This window comes from Natator depressus, chromosome 1 (genome assembly GCF_965152275.1).
Source record: "Natator depressus isolate rNatDep1 chromosome 1, rNatDep2.hap1, whole genome shotgun sequence".
NCBI classification, from domain to species: Eukaryota; Metazoa; Chordata; order Testudines; family Cheloniidae; genus Natator; species Natator depressus.
In genome coordinates this window covers 34,317,429-34,339,860 of record NC_134234.1, presented here as the reverse complement: position 1 = coordinate 34,339,860, position 22,432 = coordinate 34,317,429, and the positions used below count along the sequence as shown (strand labels likewise).

Here is a 22,432-nt window from a genome sequence, read left to right as displayed (position 1 = left end):
GCTTCTTTCAAGTACCTGAAAGGGGGTCCCAAAGAGGATGGATCTAGACTGTTCTCAGTGGTAGCAGATGACAGAACAAGGAGTAATGGTCTCAAGTTGCAGTGGGGGAGGTTTAGGTTGGATATTAGGAAAAACTTTTTCACTCGGAGGGTGGTGAAACACTGGAATGCGTTACCTAGGGAGGTGGTGAAATCTCCTTCCTTAGAAGTTTTTAAGGTCAGGCTTGACAAAGCCCTGGCTGGGATGATTTAGTTGGAGATTGGTCCTGCTTTGAGCAGGGGGTTGGACAAATGACCTCCTGAGGTCCCTTCCAACCCTGATATTCTATGATTCTATGATCGTGGATGAGTGAAAACTGGTCACAAGATCTTCCATCCAAGAGTCCCTTGATGCAGTGAACACTGTGTCACATTCTAGAGCTACCTCAGTAGACGTGAGATGAGCTTCATGGTTGCAGGCCTCAGGGTTCCTTACGGAGGTGCAGGTGATGGTAAAAGATCTCCCTTTCAAGGACAACATTTTTAGTGAAAAAATAGGTGTCCTTGCATACTCTCAAGGACTCTCGTGCTACCCCCACTCCCTGGGGATATATATCCCAGCAGCCCATAGAAAATATTTCAGGCTTCCTCCTCCTAGATACCACCTGCCACCTGAGTATTTTTTCTGGCAAAAGACTTCTGAGCCCTCCAGAAAATGACAGAGGGTCCAGCATGGCAGACATGCAGCACCACACTCCTCCTCCCTTCAGCCCCAGCCAAGAAGGCATTTTGATGGGAGGTCAAAGAGCTATCAATCAGTCTCTGTAACACCTGTTACCTTCCCCCCATTTGGTGGCTGCCTAGCCCATTTTCTTTTGATGTGGCACCTTATCAAGTTGGACACATGGGTCTTGGACATCATACTGACCAGCTACACGCTAGAGTCCCTGTCTCCCACCCCCCTCCAAAGCCCCAGTCACCATCTATTTTCAGAGACCCCTCTCACGAGAAGATTCTCAAACAAACAGCTGGGGTTAATACAGCCTGTTCCCCCCCTCGTCACAGCGGGAAGGAAGATATTTGACACCAGATATTTCCTTACCCCCATCCTGCACCTTGGACAGCTGAATGTCTCGGGATGACCACTTAAGCCTCAATAATCCCCTCCCTGAATGAAGGCAATTGGTTTGTGGCCCTGGATTTGAAGGACATGTATTTTCTCAATTAGATATTTACATAGTTCACAGGAGGGTCCTGTGGTTCACTTTGGGTGTAGAGCACTTCTGGTACAGTGCCTCTCGATGGGCCTGAGGGTTTTTACTAACATACTCGCTGTGATGGCTGCATGACTTCGCAGGCAAGGCAACCTAATATTTCCCTACCTGGATGATTGGCTTCTCATGGGTCAGTCATATCAAGCAGCAAACACCTCCTCACTTGAACTTTTTCATGCTCTGGGGCTGCAAGTAAGTGCAGAAAAGTCTACATTAACCCTTACACAAGTTATAGAATTTTTTGGAGTGAATCTCAACTCAACCAGGGCAAGAGCTTGCTTACCTCAAGACCGGATCCTTGCTATGAGGGATCTCATCACCCAGCTTCATCTCAGCCCTCAGATGACAACCTGGTCCTGCCTGGCCCTGTTAGGCCATATGGCCGCATCCACCTCTCTATTTACAAGGCTACATTTACAGTGCTTTCAGAACTGGCTTAGGATGGTCTATGCTCCAAGCAGAGACTCCTTGAACAAAAAGGTCTCTCTTCCCCCGAATGTGCTTTTGTCGCTCACCTGGTGGAAAGGAGAAAGTGGTGGGGGGGGGATCCCCTGAAAGACTCTCATCTTGGTTGCCTACCATGCTGGGATAGAGAGCACATCTAGACAATCATACAGCTCAGTGTTCCTGGTCTCTGCAGGCATGCATGTTGTATATCAACCTTTTCAAGCTTCAAGCAGTTCACGAGGCATGCGAGGCATTCCTCCTCATTAATCGGTCTACACACGTCCAAGTCAGATCAGACATGACCACTGTGTACCACAGAGGTCTGCCCCACTCTGCAGAGAAGTGGTCCAGCTGTGAAACTGGTGCATCTGGCATCAGACTATCCTTTTGGCAGTACACAATCCACCCATCAGTAGTGCAGTACATTTTCTGTCTCTGTGATACCCCATCCTGAGACCTCTTTGCAAACCAGCAGAACAAAAAGTGCCAAGCATATTGTTCCCAAGCCACCCAAGGCTTCAGCATCAGAGGGTCACCTCCCTGATGCAATGGTCAGACTTGTTAAGGTACACCTTCCCTTCCATACCCTTGCTACCTCCCATCCTCGGGAAGATCAAGTTGGATGAGGCAGCACTGATCCTGATAGCTCTCTAGTGGCGGCGAGAATTCAGGTTCACCACCTTCCTACAGTTGGCCTCTCGCCCATGCATTCACCTTCAGTCGTTCCCGCACCTACTGTCTCAGAATAGAACACCTGCTGTCGCAGGGCCATCCATCTCAGTGCAGCTTCCCTCCATCTGGTGGCATGTTTTTTGGATGGACAACGAGCATCCTTAACAGTAGCAAAAGACCCTCTACAAGGAAGTGCTGTGCCACCAAGTGAAATGGGTTCTCCCTGTGGTGTCAGCAGCCCTGAGGAATCAGTAATCTCTCTAAATTTGGAATATCTTCTCTCGTTGAAGATATTGGGCCTGTCTGTCTGGTCTCTAAGTGTACATTTGGCAGCTATTGGTGCCTTCCATCGTCCAGTGGAGGATGTCTCTTGTGTTCACCCATCCCACTACTGTGAAGTGCCTGAAAGGTGTCATAAGCCATTCCTTCCTGTATCTAAACCTGTCCCTGTTAGGGACCTGAATATTGTTTTTTTCCCCATTCTTATGAGCCGACCACTTGAATGCTTAGGATATGTCTACACAGCCTGCAGCAGCCAACCTCCCAGGGTTGACAGATTCGGGCTTATGGGGCTCACGCTACCATGCTAAAAATAGCTGTGTAGATGTTATCGCTCAGATACCTAGGGTGAGCTTCGGAGCCTGAGCTCCAGCCTTAGCCACAACTTCAAGTGCTGTCTACACAGCCGTTTTTAGCGTAGTACCCCAAGCCCCACGAGCCGGAGTCTGTCACTCAGGGCTGAGAGGCTCACTACTGCCGGCTGTGAGGACATAGCCTGAGCCTCCTGCTCCCTTCTACACCTGTATATGAAGGTTGCCTTCCTGACAGCAATCCCGTCTTCTAGGAGAGTAGGTGAGCTTGGGGCCCTTATGGCAGAGCCTCCATGCATAGTCTTTCACAGAGATAAAATATCTTTAAGGTTACACCCCAAATTCATCCGCAAGGTGCCTTCTGAATTTCACCTAAACCAAATGGTTCACCTTCCCATATTCTACCCAAAGCCTCACCGTAGCTTGAAGGACAGGAAGCTCCACTCACTTGACATACACAGGGCTCTGGCCTCTACTTACACAAGACAAAACCTTTCTGGAAGTCTCCAAGGTTACTTGTCACTCTTGCTGAAAGAATGAAAGAGGAAGCTGTCTCTTCCCAAGGACTCTCTCAGTGAATTTCCACCTGTATCCTCTTTGGTTATGATCTTATGGAAAGCCCTCCTCAGGCTGTCAGGGCCCACTTGATTAGAGCAGAAGCAGCCTCGGTGGCTTCCCTGCAGGGGATGCCTCTCAGAGTGATATAGAGCAGCAACTTGGGCCTCCGTTCACACCTTCACTAGGCGTTACACACTAGTTCAGGCTTCAGCTGGAGATGCTCCCTTCGGTTTAGTGATCCTCCAGTCCATGATGCAGGATGTTTCCTTGTACCGTCCTTCTAACTGATGCTGTTTGGGACTCATCCACAGCGAATACCCCTGGGGAGGAGCACTGGAGTTCACTGAGATGTGTGATCCCTGTGGGTATTCACAATCCACCCTCATTCCCCTCTGCTCAGGGTCTCTTTGGATTCATAGTAGAGCTGTGGTGCTTTGGTAGAGCTGTGGTGAGGCTTCATGGTGAGGCTGTTTGTCAGGAGCACAAAGATGCACAGGGTGCAGGTGTGGACCCAAGGACACTGCTGTTGAAGAATTTGTGGTCCTGTATGCATGGAGCGCATGCATATCCACAGTGTATACCCATAAGGACCACACATCTCGAAGAATTCCAGTTACTATAAGGTAAGTAACCTTCCTTTATCATTATAGAGATGGTAGCTGAAGCCATGGGAGTGGATGTGATCGTCCAGAGAGAGGGTGGAAACACAGAAGAGTGTTAGCATCAATACAATTAAAAAACAAATGGGTGTTAGTAGCTAGACACTGCCACTCTTCTTGCAAGTGCTATTAGCTGCGTTCTCTTTCACCCTTTAGAACTAAAGTGAACATCTGTGAACTATGAGTAAGGCTAAGATTTTGTTATGGTTTTATTTTAAAAAAGCCAGAGAAAGGTCATGGGCAATAAACAAAAAATTAATGGAAGCCCGTGACCTGTCCCTGACTTTTACTAAAAATAATTGTGACAAAATGGGGTGGGAGGGGGAGGCCAGCACTCACCGCTGCAGCAGCTCTGGGGTCCCCCAGGCGCTCATGGTGGCTCGGAGATCCAAGGCCCACCCACATTGGCTGAGAGTGCCGGGGTCCCCCTCCAGCATCCCACGGCAGCTGGAAGCTGCAGGGACCCCCTACCATGGCTTGGAGCTCTGGGGCTGGCAGCTAGGAGCTGCTGGGGGCGCTGCTGCTTGTGGCAGCTGAGAGCTCCAGGGCCCCAGCTGGCTGAAAGCTCCAGCCCCACCGCCCCAGGGCTGAAGTGGAAAATGTGATGGAGGTCTCTGGAAGCCACGGATTCCGTGACCTCCCTGATATAATCTTAGTCTTAACCATGGGTGGTGGGTATAATAGGCCGGGGGGCTAAGCCTCCCCAAACAGGATGCCCCTCTGGAGGCGTGCCGCCGGCCTGTCACCTTTGGATCGCCACCGCTGAAAAGGGGCCCGGGCCATGGCCCCACCTGCAGTCCATCCCGCTCCCGCATTCCACTCTTCCCCCATGGCCCCACCCACACTGCTCCTCTTCCCACCCCCAGTCTGCCTCTTCCCCCGAGGTCTTCCCACCCACCACTCGTGCTTCTCTTCCCCTTTCGCATGCGCCCCGCCAGCCTGGCTCTCGCACTTCTCCACTGCTTCCCCTGTGGGGCCCATCCCCTGCCCGCCGCTCATGCTTCTCTGCCGCTTTCCCCGCCCACCTCTCAGGCCTCTCCACCACTTTCCCCCTCATCCCCTCCTGCCCACCGCTCACTCTGCTCCGCCGCTTCCCCCACGCACCCCTCCCCCCACACCTGCCGTTTGTGCCCTCTTTGCCCTCTGAGAAGGCGGAGAGGTGCAGGTGATGGGCTGGGGGCCCTGCTGGGGATGGGGGCGAAGAGAGGCACAGGCAGCAGGGGAAGACACGTGAGTGATGGGGGGCAAGCAGGAGGGGCATGCAGGGGCAGGCCTTGGCGCAGAGCAGGGGGCAGGGCCTTGGTCCGGTGGCACACCCCACTTCTAGGGAGCTTCCAGCGTTCAGGCACAGCCTCCCCAAATGTGAGATTCATGCACTGGGCATGCTTAACTATGAGATATTAGCTGGATATTGAATATGGCTACATTTATGTTTATCCTCAGAGGACATTCATAGATTTAAGACCAGAAGAGACCACTATGGTCCTCTAGTCTGATCTCTTAAGTAGCACTGGCCATAGAATTTCACCCAACGATTCCCACAGAGGAAGGAATTGCTCTTCCCTGCTACCTTGTCTACACTAAGAAATCCATAATCAAAACTCACCCCCACTATACTTTCACCAGTAGAAACTGTAGTGCAAGTAGGGCTTCAGTGCTAGATTAGACACTGGCGTAGATGCCTGAGTCCTGTTTAGACTACAGCTTCCACTGCTTTTATTATTGGTGGCAAGTGATTGCTATGAATTGCTTTCATAGATTCATAGAGTTTAAATACAGAAGGGCTCATTATATTGTCTAGTCTGGCCTTCTGTATATCAGAGACCTTTAAATTCCACCCATTTTCCCTTATACCTAGCCCAATAACCCATGTCTGGCTAAAAAAGTTTCCAGAAAGGCAACAGGTCTTGATTTGAAGCCATCAAGAGATGGAAATCTGCCCTTGATAGTGGATCCTTCCCTTGGTCATTTGTTCTAATGTTTAATTATCCTCACTTTTAAAAAATTGTGTCTAATTTTTAATGGGAATTTGTCTTCAGCTTCCAGCCATTAGCTCTTGTTTATGCATTTCTCTGCTAGATTAAAGAGTGCTTTAGTACCCGGGATTTTCTCCTTATGAAGGTATTTATACACTGTAAGCATGTAACCTCTCAATCTTTTTCATAAATGAAACAGATTGAGTTCTTTAAATCTGTCACTGCAAGACATATTCTCCCACCTTCGAAGCATTTTTTTCTGCATCCTTTCCAGTTTTTCAACGTCTTTAAAAAATGCAGCCATCAGAACTGTATGCAGTGTTCCAATATTGGTCAAAGCAATACCCTATACAGAGGTATAATCACCTCCCTACTTCTACTCATTACTTCCTGTTTATATTTCAAAGGACCACATTAGCCCGTTTTGCCACAGCACTGCAGGAGCTCTTGCTTATCCACTATGACCCCTAAATCCTTTTCCAGCAGCTGATCTTTTGGCCACATCAGAAGTCATTGCCTCAGAAGCTAGTGCTTAGACAGGTGGTCTGTTTTTCCCTTCTGAATGACTTTTTTCTCCTGCTTCTCATTAACGTTCTGTTTTTCTTCAAATATTTTCAATGTATCCTAACTCCACACAAGCTCAGTGAGCAAGATCCTTTGGCAGGGTAGACAAGGCAAGCAGTCTTCCCCTCCCACCCGAGAAAAACTATGCAGGTGCCAGAGAGTCATCTGACCTTGAAATCTTTGAGCCATTTGAATACATCTACAAAGCAAAAATAAATAAATTGTGTAGCATGTTACTGTGCTGCAACAAAGTCACTTGTATGGAAAAGGTTACAAGGCTATAATAACCTTTTTTATATCGCCACTAAACACAAAATCCAGCTCAGTGGTTAAGTTTTCTATCTGATTCTGTTTTATTAGGGTAATGGTTTAATGGCCATGATTAATTCAGTGTTTTTATGTGATGAAGCGGGCATGGCTGTAGTTATACATGCTTTGTGAGAAAATAATCGGAAACGCTGAGCTGCCTTGCTTTGCTTAGTAGAGATAGACATGAAAACCAGGAGTTTATTATGTTTTTCACCTGTCCAAAACCAAACACTTTTGGAATATTCTACTGCTTTTTATACCCTTAGATTCAGGACATGAAAAATACTATTGATGTCACGAAAACAAGAAGCAGGGAAGGGTGGTATCATGGAGTTACCTTCCTTGAATTATTCTAATTAATTCAATAGTACCTCACCTTTAAAGAGGTGACCAGCTAAACCCTAAAAATCTGTTTTATTGCCAGAGTAAAGGGTTTTCTTTCAACGACTGTGGTCACCAGAATTGGCCTTACTATTTTATTCTTTTCAGTTCTCCTGTATTTACCTGAACCTAAGATTACTTGATGGAAGCTAGACTGAAAGCTTGAAACGTCAGCTCTGTGATCAGCTAGTAAAGCAGCCCAATTTCCATTTTGTTCAAACACTGCTTTCCTGTCTTGTCTGGGAAAGTGTCTGCCAATTCATTTTTCTCCTCTTATCAGCAAAGTGCATATAGTGTGCTCATGTTTCTTAATACAAAACAGAGGGAAAATCCCCAAGCTGCCAGGAGGTCTGTTAGCGTAAATACTGCCCAGATCTCTGGTCTCATCCCACTGCATACACTTCCATTTGCTCTAAAATGAAAAAGTAAATCTACCTTGCTGTGATCTTGCAAGTGTCAATCACTTGAAATTGTCGGGTTTTGATTAAAGTCTCCTTTAAATAGAGAATTTTTATCGTGGGTTCAGCACCAGCAGCTGTATTTGATTTTAAAAGTGTGTTTCAAAATATCTTTGAAGCTCCAGTCCATTTTCAGCTCTGAAATAATCTCCACACGCCTACTGGATTCTGTTCTTGAATGTTTCAAATGGCAACATGGCCCAGTAAAACTTCCTTTATGATGTATTGTTTACAGAGAGGCAGTTGGTATTTGAAAGCAGTTCAAACCCAGCAAACTTTGTGTTTTCTCTCTCGCTCATTCTCACTCTCTCTGTATGTATGTATATATATGGGATTAGAAGGAAGGTAGAAGGGGGCTGGGGGAAGAAGGAAATGGAAAAAGCAAAGTCAGGCAGAGGAATGTGTGAATTCCTGAGAAGGAGGGAGAATAGAGAGGAGCATGAGAGGCAGTATGACCGCGTAGGAAAAGGGGAAGCAGACGTTCAGAGCTAGCAACCAACTGTCAGACAGAAAATAACGTCCTGAGTTCAACTTTTAGAATTGATTTCTCCTGGAATCATTAGTGTCCATGGGTTCTGAAGCGTTTTTCCCTGCCTTACGTCTGCTCCCTGCAGTCCCTGCTGCTCTTGGATGCTTGATCCACTCTGGAAGCTTCTGCTTTAACTGCATGACCCCACAGAAGTGGGGAGAGAGGCAGAGCTACGTGAGGCGGTACCATCTAGTGAAACACATTGGACTGTCGTCTCCTAACTATGGGAGGTTCTGTACGCTTGTGCATCCAGAGGAACAGAGACACTTTTTCTAAAGTTACTGGAAGCATTCTGACAACTTTTGTGTTTCCAGGTGCTGAAATTCATTCCTGAGTCAGGCCATCCCAGGAGGAAGGGCAGAACCAAGAACAACATGGCCCTAGTGGATATTCAACTGGAGCATCATGAGCGCTGTGATTGTGTTTGCAGTTCAAGACCACCCCGATAAAAACAGAACAAAGCACACTATTTGCAGCTCACAGGACCTTTTATTTTAAGCAGGAGCCGTCAGAGGACATTCTTCCACTGATAAGCAAACTTTGCTAGTAGCCTGCATTGCGATAAGCAAAAATGAATGCTGTGTTTCAGCATAGCTATATTGATTAGTGCCATGGCAGCTAAAAAGGTATATCATAGATTTGTGTTTTAGCAGCCAAGAATATAGAATTAAGTTTAGCAATATATGGGGACGGTTGAGATTTTCAAAGTTGACTATGGGACTTAACCGCACAGTTCCCACTGAAATGTAATCAAAGCTGTGTAGCTAAATCCCCTTGCTGGCAGTGGAAAGTTCCACTGAAATATTTGAGCTAACCTTATATACCTGTCTCTCTCTCACTCTAACTCATCCACATCCAAATTCTGTGCTCATTTATACCTGCTCAACTCCACTGAAGTCAGTAGGGCTACATGAATGTAAATGAAGACTGAATTTGATCCAATATTCATACATAATGGTTATCCAGTTTAATCCTGCTCCTAGGTGGAACATCCCCTTGCTCCTTTGAAACACACACATGGCAAATAGAAAACAACATGAAATAAATCTAGTGTGAAGTCAAATTGTCCAGTCTGTATTCAAGCAACACACTGAAATCAGCTGGTGCTTTGCACAAGGATATGAACCTGAGTGCCACCATTTCCCATTGAAGTCCTGCCACCTAGTAAGAGTGGTGTATAATTTCTCAGGATCGGGCCCTTGGACATTTTCTTCTTCCCTGTGTTTCTAGGTAGACAGTCAAAACAGAACATCTTGGTTGCTGAAAATACCCACTCTTCTTGCATGTATATTCAAGTTGGAAACAAAACTTCAGTGTTCTAGCTTTTAGAGAACAGATGAAATATCACTGTTGTTTTGTTTGTACTTTTTAAAATAAGGAATACTATAACCTTGCCAGTATATACAGTAATCTTAGTTGTTTGACTTTAGTAGTATATATTGCCATGATCAAACTCTTGGCACTGAATATCTCTTGGACCGCATTTTGCTGAGGCATATTAATTCATTACGCCACACCTGTCTTTTGAAAAATTGTCAGCGTTCATTAATTTTCGCAAAAAGAATTATTCACCTCTTGATAAAATAAGCACCTTAAAAGCTACAGCATAGCTTCCTATGCCTATTAAAATATCAACGGGCTCTGACTAAAAAAAGGGGGGGAATGCTGTCCAAACTAGCTTTAAACGCTCTGAGATACTGCTCTGAAAGTTGTCCAGTGTAAAAAGTATGCTAGGTATAAATCTGGATCTGGAAGAGAACTGAACTTTTGATTGTGAATGTAATAGAGAAAATGGAGTGGAACATTTAATGGCCATGGATCTCTATTTAATAGTATGCTAAAGCTGCATTTGTTCTGTTTTATGTGTGTTGCCTCTGTGTTCTCGTCTGTCAGAGAGAGAGAAGTAGTCTTACAATAGTATTTCATACATTAGCTGAAATTGGCACATGCAATCACATAATATTGAGAACTTTTAAAATTATTGGGTTTTAGTAATAAAATCAGAGCTATAGTTAAAAAAAATGCCCTAAAGTTCTGAATTAGTTCCTTCATCAAGTAAAATCCGTTACCTGATCTTTGTTTTTATAACTTTATCAACCCTTTCCAGAAACATACCCTATAAATATTGTGAGTATTACTTTCTCTACTCTAGTTGAACATTTGAGATGTTTTTGTTTTGATATTTTTAAAATATATTTATATTAATTTTTCCTCTCAGGCTCCCAAGTCTATTTTAAAAGGCACTTGAAGACTGAAATGGGAGGTGATTCATCATTTTTCAAAGCAATTCACTTTAAAGAACAGCATTGAGACCAAAGATTGCCAGATATATTAGTTATGTCAGGGTTGTTCAAAGGCAACTTCATTCTTTTTCTGTCTCTAGCTTAATAACAAGCGTGGCCAATCTTACTTATTTTGGAAAAATCTGTATTTGACACCAGTATAACCAGTCTCCTTACTGGGCATTCCTGACTGACCTGTGGCAGGAACAGGCCTGGTCTTCAGTTTGTGGATTTTTTTTATGAGCACGTGGTTTCATGTTACTTTTTGCTTTGTCTTATTCATTGATTCCCAACCCTTTGGGGAAGCTCTGCCAGTTTATCTGACTAAGTTTTCAGCTGTGCCAACCAGAGACTGCAAAAGTCAATTAAGTGCAGGCAATAATGGTACGCCAGGGCTCAGCACAGAAGCTTTGCATGTGAGTAAGAAGGAATCCAGTGTGAGACGTCAGTGGGACTACTTACTAGTTTAAAGTTAGGCATTCGCTTAACTACTTTGCTGAACTGGGGATTAAGTGGAAAAAAAAGCCCTCCTATTACACTTTGCACTGATTGGGAACCAGTGAGCAAATGGCTACCCGTTGTCATCATTTGCTATGAAGATCATGGTTTCCATGCCACAGCCAGTGCAGAATAAATAGGATTCAAATTTGTGCTTTGTGTTGAAGTGGTAAGGAGAATAATGTGTAGCGTGACTGAACAAAACAAAGCTTCTAATAAACCATGATCCAAGCTGCAATAACCCATGATAGAGTCAAACAGCAGAAACACCCTAGCTTTTTATTTATTGCCAGAAAATGCAAAGAGGCATGTTTCTTTCTCCTTTATTTTTTCTTTCATTGTACTTTGTAATAGCTTCTACATTTGTAATAGCTTCTACATTGTTTATGTATTATTTTTAACTTAAAAATCACCTTTCTTCACACACACAAAAAACAGCTAGATTTTTTTAATGGTTCAAGGAATTTGAAACCCAAAATATAAATATAATTTTCAAAGGAACCATAAATAGAGCCATAATTTCAAGCAACTCACTACTTTTTTATTTTGTGTAATCTTCTAGGATAGAACGTACTTTCTCAAGTGCAATTTATATATATATTGTTATCAGTTAAATGCAGCTTTTATAGAAAGGCTTTTCTACCGCATTCAATATATAATATTTTTCTTTTTTTTTCTTGATGAAAAATAAATACTGCTTTTGAAAGAAGCAATTCGGAGTGATTTTTGGGAGCATAATTAAAAGGTGCACAGATTAACTTGAGGTCACTAACACAAGATGTTTTTGACTGTTTGGCCCAGAGAGGATGGAGTGATCTCAACTAGTGCCTTCAGGAGTGATTCCCATGAGGAGCTTCAGGAGTCCTTGGGACATGAGGGAAGGTGTGACATGCTTTGTTGGAATGATCCAGCACGTTGTCCTCACCGCAGCGGGCCAGCAGAGCCATGGACCCACTGCCTCCCCAATAGTTCCCTGCCCTTCTTTGGGTTGACTGGAGCCCCCGCGGGTCCTAGAAGTGAGCATGTTCTGGAGGCCATAGCTGTGCCTAATTTGTGCCTGAGGAGGGTAAAGAGGGAAAGCTTCTTAAAACCTTTGCACCCCTGTCCCTCACTTAGAGTTGCCAACTTTCTAATTGCACAAAACTGACCGCCACTTTTCTGAGGCCACGCCCCTCCCCCATCCCCCCTCCCTCCATCCTTGCTTTCCCAAACCCTCACTCACTTTCACCAGGTTGGGGTACAGGAGGGGATGAGGGCTCTAGCTGGGGGTGTGGGCTCCAGGGTGGGGACCAGAAATGAGGGGTTCTGGGTGTGGGAGGGGGCTCCAGGCTGAGGCAGGGGGTTGGGGTGCGAGCTCTGGGAGGGAGTTTGGGTGTGGGAGGGGGCTCAGGGCTGGGACAGGAGGTTGTGTGGGCAGGAATGTGGGTTGTGGGCTCTGGGAGGGAGTTAGGGAGTGGAAGGAGGTTCTGACCTGGGGCAGAGGGTTCAGTGTGGGAGGTGAGGATTCCGGCTGGTAGCGCAGGCTCCAGGGTGCGGCCAGAAATGAGGGGTTGAGGGTCCAGGAGGGGGCTCAGGGCTTGGCCAGGGGGTTGGGGTGTGGGAGGGAGTGCAGGGTATGGGCTCTGTGAGGGAGTTAGGGTGTGGGAGGGGGCTCAGGGCCGGGGCAGGGGGTGAGGGGTGTGGGCTCTGGGAGGGAGTTTGGGTGCAGGAAGGGTTCTGACCTGGGGCAGGGGCTGGGGTGCAGGAGGGCATTTGGGGTGTGAGCTCCTGGTGGCACTTACCTCAGGTGGCTCTTGGAAGCGGCCGTCATGTCCGGCTCCTAGGCGGAGCACCAGGAGGCTCTTCGTACTGGTGCGTCCACAGGTGCTGCTCCTGCAGTTCCCATTGGCCGTGGTTCCCAATCAATGGGAGCTGCAGAGCTGGTGCTCAGGGTGGGGGCAGCATGCGGAGCCCCCTTGGCCACCCCTGCACCGAAGAGCCGGATGCCATCCACTTCCAGGAGCCACGCGGAGCCAGGGCAGGCAGGGAGCCTGCCTTAGTCCTGCTGCGCTACCAACTGGTCCCTTTTCAACTGGGTGTTCCGATCGAAAACCGGACGCTTGGCAACCCTACCCCTACTAGACACAAATGCACATAAGCTGTCCTTCTGCGTATAGTTCAATGTCAAACAACCAATTTAACAATGTTCAGTTACTAAAATTGCTACATGAACCCCCAATATTAGTAGATGTGGGCGTAGCACTGAGGCCTTTATTTGGTTTGTACTAAACCCTTACTCAGGCAAACGCCAGTGTTTGAGGACAAACGCTGATTAAGGGCATCAGGATTTTGCCAAATTAATTCTGCAGCTTGTAACTATAGCATTATCTAATAAAGATACTGGTCACAATTCTACAATCCAATCCAGCAGCCCTTGCTCACACAAGTAGCCCTTATTCACTTAAGTATCTCCATTGACTTCACTGGAACGAGGTGCATGAGACAGAACTACCCACATGAGCAAGGGTTGCAGAATTAAACCCTTATTTTCAGGCATCCTCATTCAAGAAGGGAATCACGCTTCCTCTTTTTCAACACAACCATCCAAAACTAGAACCATTTCCTAAAAGGGGGGTTATTCCTGGTCTACAATGAACTAAAGCAATGGTGTCACGGAGTCCCCGGGCAATGCTCTGGAACTGCTCCCTACACAAAGCCAGTCAGGACTCTGGTGAAGTCTCCTCTCTTGGAGCAGCCTGTCTTCAGGGCAAGAAGCTCACACAGCTTCCACCTTCCTGGGTCTGACCTAGGAGCATTCAGCATCCTCTGCCCCTCCTTGCGCTTCCCACAGCGAGTCCACCCAGGCGGGGTCCTGGGGAAGCCAGAGGGTCCTGCCCCCCAATGTCACAGTCAGACGTGACTCTCAGCCAGCCAGTACAACAGAGTTTATTAGATGACAGGAACACAGTCTAAAACAGAGCTTGTAGGTACAGAGAACAGGACCGCTCAGCTGGGTCCATTCTGGAGGGCAGTGAGCCAGAGAGCTATGTCTGCACTTCACTCCACGTCCCCAGCCAGCCCCAAACTGAAACTCTCTCCAGCCCCTCCTCCTCTGGGCTTTGTCCCTTTCCCGGGCCTGGAGGTCACCTGATTCCTTTGTTCTCCAACCCCTTTAGCTCTCACCTTGCAGGGGGGGAAGGGCCCAGGCCATCAGTTGCCAGGAGACAGAGTGTCGGCAATTTATGTACACTGGCCCTTTGCTCTCACAATTACACCCCCTTATCCCACCACCTAGAGACTTAAGAAATGCCTAGGGGAAACTGAGGCACTCCTACTGTATTCAGAGGAAACATTAAGAACAGTCCCACTTCGTCACAAATGTTAATTGGATTAGAGAAAATATTTGCCCTTCACAAATGCATAGTGTCCCTCAGCTTGTCTGAAACTGAACAACAGCTGCCCAGTGTACAAGGATGGCATGTAACTCTGTCCTTACATTGTTACATAATGGATACACTGTCTAACTTTATCAGATTGTCCTTGTACGTATGTATGTAACAATGCTTTTATAAATGTTCTACACCAGGCCAAGCAGTTATATTTCTAGTCAGCTGACACAGTGTACGGTATCTATGTTCATTTTGTAACTGATGTCCTTTTGGAAAACTAACCATTTTTTGAAAATGCTGCATCTAGCTTCATTTAGAAAGAACGCGCAGTATTCTTTCAGTCGACTTAATATACATTCAAAATCCTGTGATAAAATAGCATCATACAAATGCCCTTAATATTTTTCTTGCTCTCTTAGGGAATGTGTACTTCCTCAGTTATAGTGCTGCAATGCTAACTCAACAGATGTCCAATTTGTGAGTTGTCTCTTAGGGACTTCAATGCAGCAGTTAATGAAAATGCAGAAATTAGTATTGTGATCTCTTAGTCTAGGAAATACAACTTTGTTTATTGACAATCCTGTTCAAATATGCTAGGACACAGAACATTTATAATTTATCTGGTTATTGACATTCCTTCAAAATCTGCCTTAAGTGTTTAAAATGCAAATTAGAGCCTGCATTTTCTTGCAAAGACTTCTCTGGCAAATGGAAATTCCAAAACAGCTAATATGTGTCCATAAATAGTAGAAAAGGAATGTTTAGACTTTGAAGACAAATTAACTTTGGGAACCAGAGAAATTCTGCGTTTTTCTAAAATTCACTTGTAGCTAGCAGATATGCTGTTGGAAATGGAGTTTTTGGAAAACACCTTATTTATAGACATAGTGCTCAAATAAAGTTACTGCAGTGCAGATATAATGGAACTAATTACACAGCAAAAGCCTATTGTACTAGGTATTCCAAGTTCTAAGCCAAAGAAGGCTTTACTGTTCAGTTGAAAGAATTTGGGTTTGAAGATTATTACACAAAGAACTGAATACTTAAAAATAATTGGTTTGGTGACATGGGATATCTATCTCCATCTTGGCAAAATGAAAGTTATCTCATGTACAGTACAAAGAAACAGTGCAGTATTCTTCCTGCAAGGGTGAAGCACTGGTATGTAACACACTTCAGTGGTGTCAGCACCTCAAAAAAAATTGGAAAAACTATATTCAGAAAGCTGCATGTCCGCTAATAGAGAAGTCGCAGAGCAAATGTTAGCCATTCAGAACATCAAGAAGCCAGTCCTTGAAGGCTATACCTTCTACAAACTATGAATTTGGGATGGCTGGTTGTGACAGGTATAATTAAGCTGCCATGTTTTCCATGGCAAATGTGCCCATTTTCCTCTGAAAAATATGTCAGATAAAGAATTTTGGTTGATATCCAGGCTTTGCGTATTTACTGGTTCTTTATTACTGCTCTTCACATTGTGTTTCAATATTGAGAAACAGTCCAGGACACGGTGCATAGGAGAAGGAACAGAGTTTGCTTTGTTGAACTGAACCATAGAAATTAGAAATAGAGAAAGCTCTGACATGGGCTAGATTTTGCTCCCACTGAGGTCAATAGGTGTTTTGTCATTGGCTTCAATGGGGCAAGATCAGGCCGTAGGTAATCTAGGCTGCTGTTATTTTTTGGATTTTTCAGGAGTTAAAAATTCTAAAGCCCTCCCACAGCACAACCAATTTTACCCAAATTCAAGGAGCAGTGATGAGGGTGAGGGCGGTGAACGTGGGGTGGTGATGAGGATATCCAGGGACTAAACTTTTTGAAAGGATGATTTTTTTTCCTCCTACCTGCGTGGTAGGTGCCTGATACACTAACCTAATGGAACCTGTTTGGCAAAATTAGTCTCCTGGGCCCAGCTCCTCAAAGGTATTTAGGCACCGAACTTCCAGTAGTTATTAATATTTTCAACTAAGAAAGGCTTTCAAAAAAGTTCTTTCAGGGCTTCTCAGCTTTTAGAAAGTGGTTCTCATGCTAAATCCTGGGAAAGCAGATTCTCTAAAGTCAGAGTCTAAGATATGGAACACACTCAAGAGCAGACTCATAAGAGCATTCCCTAAAATATGGAGTAGATCTCTGAGAGTACCTAAAATATGGAACACACTCTATGGAACACTGAGAGTATTCCCTAAAATATGGAGTAGATCTCTGAGTGTACCAAATACCAAAGAGACCTAATCTAAGCCATTTGGTTGTAATATACAGATGACATTCATGGTAACCTTTACTTATAACCACCAAGACTCAGATTCTGCCACTAATTTCTTTCAAAAGGTCAAACACGGATTCACATTCCCTCAGGAAACATATGCTAGCAATAGTTCAGAAGTCATAATTTCAATATTCATTAAAATACACATAAGCAAAATACTGTATTTTACTCAATTAAACTACATCTGAATTCCAATTAAACTTACGGTTATTAAATCAAGATAAAACATGTAGGTTTATGTGAAGGCCTGCTTGCTATTAAATCTAAATGAAGACCCCTGGGTCCAAATTAAAGCCTGTACACAAAAAGGTAAGCAAATTAGCTTTATTCAGATATGCATCTAGCACATATCTAAAAACTTTGGACTTGAAAACCCAGACTAAGTCATCAAGTTTATTCATTGAAATAGTCCTCAGTAAATCTTTCCACATAAAGCCAATTCAAGGCACAACTAAAGATTAGTTTCTGGGTTGTGCTCTCACTATCCTATTGTACTGGGCTCCTTCCCATGGGAAGTATACCTTTTATTTTATCTGCAGACATAGGTACATTTGTCCAACAGACACGTTAACACTGTATGTAACAAAAGCTTTATCAAGGATTAAAACTGCTGTTCTTCCCTTTGCCTGTCAAACTATAGATGTTGAGACTGCAGCCCAGAGAGCAGTGACTAAGTATAAGGAGGTTAACTTGGATGTGTGAATTATTTTGGCATATGTTTGCTAACGTTTCAGGCACACAACAGTTTGCTTTCAACTTTTGACACATATTGTTATCTTTGTACTTAGGAACAATGAGGAGTCCTCTGGCACCTTAAAGACTAACAGATTTATTTGGGCATAAGCTTTTGTGGGAAAAATCCACTTTATCTGTAATTTTCACTCCATGCATCTGAAGAAGTGGGTTTTTTTACCCACGAAAGTTTATGCCCAAATAAAGCTTAGTCTTTAGAATCATAGAATATTAGGATTGGAAGGGACCTCAGGAGGTCATCTAGTCCAACCCCCTACTCAAAGCCACCCGGTGCCACCAGACTCCTCGTTGTTTTTTTGTGTACAGATTAACATGGCTAGCCCTCTGACACTTTTTACACAGGGCCATTTCAGCTGCTCATTAACACATACAAGCTGGCAAAATGAAAATCAACCTATAACTTGCACTTGTGGTGAATTGGCTAAGCAGAAAACTGTCATTCCCATCAACCCACTGACCTGTGACACTGTAGGTTACTGATACAAGTCACACTCCTGCCCTGACCAATAGCAGGAGGAGGTGGCCATCCACCAGACAAGGAGGAGGATGCTCAACATGGGGTTGCTCTGCAACTGTGGGCCTGTTTCTTATCACTCATTGCCTCACATCTCCAGGCAGAGTTGTTCTGGGCAGACTCCAATGGCTCCTTCGACTCCTCTGAAGAGCAGTGGCCACTGTCCTATCCAGGATTCTCTGCTCAGGGTCCTCCACTAATTCATACACTTCAAGTCCAGAAGGGACCAGCATAAGCATCTAGTCTGACCGCCTGTATATCACAGGCCACAGAACCTCATCCACCACTCCTGCATTAGGCCCATAACCCGCTGGCTGAGTTACTGGAGGGCTCATTTCTTGATATAAAGACTTCAAGGTTCAGAGAATACACCATTTATTCTAGTTCAAACTAGCAAGTGACCCATGCCCCACACTGCAGAGGATGGCCACAAAATGCAGGGTGTCTGCCGATCTGACCTGGGGGAAAATTCCTTCCTAACCCCAAATGTAGCGATCAGTTAGATCCCAAGTATGTGGGCGAAACTCTCCAGCCAAACCACATAGGAAAGAATTCTCTGTAGTAACTCAGAGCCCTCCTCATATAGCGTCCCATCACCCATCAGTGGAGATATTTGCTCATACCCGTTGTAGGTAACTTCATCATTACCATCCTCTCCACAAATTTATCAAGCTAAGTCTTGAACCAAGTTAGGTTTTCTCCCCTTCCCCCCACTGCTCCCCTCAGAAGGCTGTTCCAGAACTTCACACCTCTGGTGGACTTCATCTAATTTCAAGCCTAAACTTGTTGATGGCCAGTTTATATCCATTTGTTCTTTTGCTAACATTGGCCTTTAAATTAAATAACTCTGCTCACTCCCTGGTGTTAATCCCTCTGATGTATTTATAGAGAGCAGTCATATCTCCCCTCAGCCTCACTTGGTTATGCTAAACAAGCCGAGCTCTTTAAGTTTTGTCTTGTGAGGGAGGTTCTCCATTCCTCTTATCATTCTAGTAGCCGTTCTCTGTTCAAATTTGAATTACCTATTTACCTTTAATAAAGGGAAGTCTAGGTTGGATTTTAGGAAACACGATTTCACTAGGAGGGTGGTGAAGCACTGGAATGGGTTACGTAGGGAGGTGGTGGAATCTCCATCCTTAGAGGTTTTTAAGGCCCAGCTTGACAAAGCCCTGGCTGGGATGATTTAGCTGGGGTTGCTCCTGCTTTGAGCAGGGGTTTGGACTAGATGACCTCCTGAGGGCTCTTCCAACCCTAATCTATGATTCTAAAGGCCTGGAGTGCAGAAGGCACCCCAGGCAGTAGGCCTGAGAAGCCTAAACCCTATATTGGATAATTTCCCTATGTTTTATTTTGCTTTGAAATGTAACTGGGGGTAATGGTCACCTTTCTGTTTCCTGCCAACCCTAATAAAACAGCTTTTTACTTTGTCTGAATGATTATTGGGGTTCACCAGGGCAAGCACCTTCAGGGCCTACCAGCTGAAGCGCCCTCAGCAGTTGCCTATGAGCCCTGGCATGCTACTGAGTACCTAAGAAGCTTGGAGTACCAGAGCCTGGAGCAGCCATAATAATCACACCTTCTTCAAATAGTGTCCCTATGGGTGCGCCACTGTAGGTTTATGTGTGTCCCTGTGCTTCTGATCGGAGATCTTTGGTAGCAGTGTCCATTTGGCTCGCACATGCACTCTGCCCCAACCCCTGTGTTCTGACTTGAGACTAATGAGCACTTCACCTCCCTCCCCGCCTTCCCTGTCCCTCCCAGGGACCCTTCTCACGAGAGACTCTTATGACAGGAGATAGATCACCTTCTCCCCCTAGGAGTCATAGAACCTGTACCACTGCATCTCCAAGGCAAAGCATTTTACTGTTAATAGTTTCTGATCCCTGAGACAAAGGGAGGTTGGAGAACCATACTAGATCTTAGAGTACTGAAGAAATTCAAGATGGTCACAATAGCAGCAATTATTTCATCTCTGGAACAGGGAGACTGGTTCTCACCCCTCAACCTCCAGGATGCATATTTCCACACACGATTCTTCCAGTTTCCTTTGGGTCAGAACCATTACCAGTACAGAGTACTCCATTTTGGCCTCTCATCTGCCCCCAGAGTATTCTCCAAGGTTCAATCCATGGTAATGGCCCACCTATGACCCAGGGGATCATGAGCTACCCATACTTAGATGACTGTCTCCTCAGGGCCTGCTCCTTCAAAGAAGCTCTGTGAGCCACCCACAGAACTATGGATGTTTTCACAAAACTGGGCCTGCAAATCAACGTCCAAAAATCAACCCATTAACTCTGGTACAATACTTGGAGTTTATAGGGGCTGATCTTGACTCACTGCAAGTCAGAGCGCTCCTTCCACAGTACAGCTTTCACAGCCTGTCAGCGCTTATAGAGACAGTGCAAACCAGCCCTCAAACTTTGACCAGACATTGCATCCAGCTTGTGGGGCACATGGCAGCTGGCACATTTGTAATATCTCATTCCAGACTTCACGAGGTGCCTGCAGACTTGGTTCATCTTAATTTACTGGTTGAAAAAAAACAGATTAGACAAACCTCTCTTGATGCCTTCCAGGGTCAAACTCTCCCTGGACTGGTGGAAAGACCCAGAAAACATTTGCATTGGGGTCCCACTCACACAGCCCTCCCCCTGACATTACTTCTCATTACTGATGCATCTCTCATAGGTTGGAGTGCACATCTCAACAACCTCACGACGCAGGGCAAGTGGTCACCTGCGGAGGCGACTCACCACATCAACCTCCTTGAACTCAGAGTGGTCATGAATGCTTGCACTCACTTTCCCCACCGATCAAAGGTACACACACGAAAGTCATGACAGACACCATCATGTATATGTACTATATAAATCATCAGGGAGGCACCAGATCATCCTCCATCTGCACAGAAGCATAAAGCTCTGGAATTGGTGCATTTCCCACAAAGTTCTAATATCAGCGAACTATCTACCACGAGTGCATAACACAACAGCGGACAATCTCAGTCACAATTTCTCCCACAATCATGAGTGGGATATGAACCCAGTAGTACTCCACAGCATATTCTCTCAATGGAGAACACCGACGATAGACTTATTCACCACTTACCCGAACAAGAAACGCCCATGCTACTGCTCCAGGGCCGGCCTCAGACAGCACTCCCTAGGGGAGGCCCTCCTTCTTCCATGAGACGAGGGCCTTCTATACACCTTTCCCCCATTCCCTCTGCTGCTGAAGTTCCTGTTAAAATTAAAGAGAGAAAAAGCAAACTTCATACTTATTGCTCTCACCTGGCTGAGACAGACGTGGTACCCATACCTGTCATGGCTGGAGCGTGTCCACCGATCCCTCTTCATCCCACTCCTTACTTCCTCTCACAGAACGAAGGGTGCACTCTCCATCCCAACCTATGGATACTCTGGCTCAAGACCTTGCTTCTTCATGGTTCCAGAACATAGAGAGCCCCTGCTCTGAGGAGGTGCAGGAGGTATTACTACATAGTAGGAAATAGGCTACCTGTCATACTTACCTACAAAAGTGGGCCAGATTTCAGGTTTGGTGCAATTTCGGGCACATTACCCCAGCATCTGATGCTCTCCCCATGGTTTTAGACTACATACTGACTCTCAAGAAGTCAGGACTATCTCTCAGTTTGCTCAAAGTATACCTGGTGGCCAAAGTGACTTTCCATCATCAAATAGAGGGAAATTCAGTTTTCTCACACCCAACTACAGAGAGGTTCAAGGGCATAGCAAACCTCTTTCCCCAACCCAGACATCCCACCCCAACATGGGACCTGAACTTAGTTTTAAAGAGCCTGAGTTGACTGCCCTTTGAACCTAAGGCCACTTGTTCACTCATATGCCTATCAATGAAGACAGCATTTCTGGTCACCTTCACCCATATGGCACACTCCCCTTTAACAGTCTTCTTTCATGACAAGATTACTCACAGGTTACTCCCGAAGTTCACACCAAAGGTGACCTCCTCAGGTCACCTCCCACCTCTTATCCTAAGCCTCACCACAATAATAGAGAAGCCATACTTCACATACTAGATCAGGGGTGGGCAAACTTTTTGGCCTGAGGGCCACACTGGGGTTGCAAAACTGCATGGAGGGCTGGGTAGGGGATGCTGTGCCTCCCCAAACAGCCTGGCCCCTGCCCATATTAGCCCCCTCCTACTTCCCGCCCCCTGATTGCCTCCCTCAGAACTCCTGACCGATCCAACCCCCCCCGGTCCTTGTCCCCTGAATTCCCCCTGCTGGGACCCACCACCCCTAACCACTCCCCTCCCCGGGACCCCACCTGCTCCGTGTCTCCTGACTGCCCTGGCCCCTATCCACACCCCCGC

The 22,432-nt window shown here is 45.6% G+C and overlaps 1 protein-coding gene across 3 annotated transcripts in view; it reads left to right on the top strand.

Annotated features, from left to right (window-relative positions):
* Positions 1-11,968, top strand: part of PDGFD (platelet derived growth factor D) — a 191,420-nt gene extending 179,452 nt beyond the window's left edge. For all 3 annotated transcript variants that reach the window (XM_074957233.1, XM_074957234.1, XM_074957229.1), the window contains one exon: positions 8,710-11,968. In XM_074957233.1, the coding sequence (XP_074813334.1) occupies positions 8,710-8,844 (135 nt within the window). In that variant the 3' untranslated portion in view covers positions 8,845-11,968. The remainder of the gene's footprint in view (positions 1-8,709) is intronic.
* Positions 11,969-22,432: the final 10,464 nt, after the last annotated feature.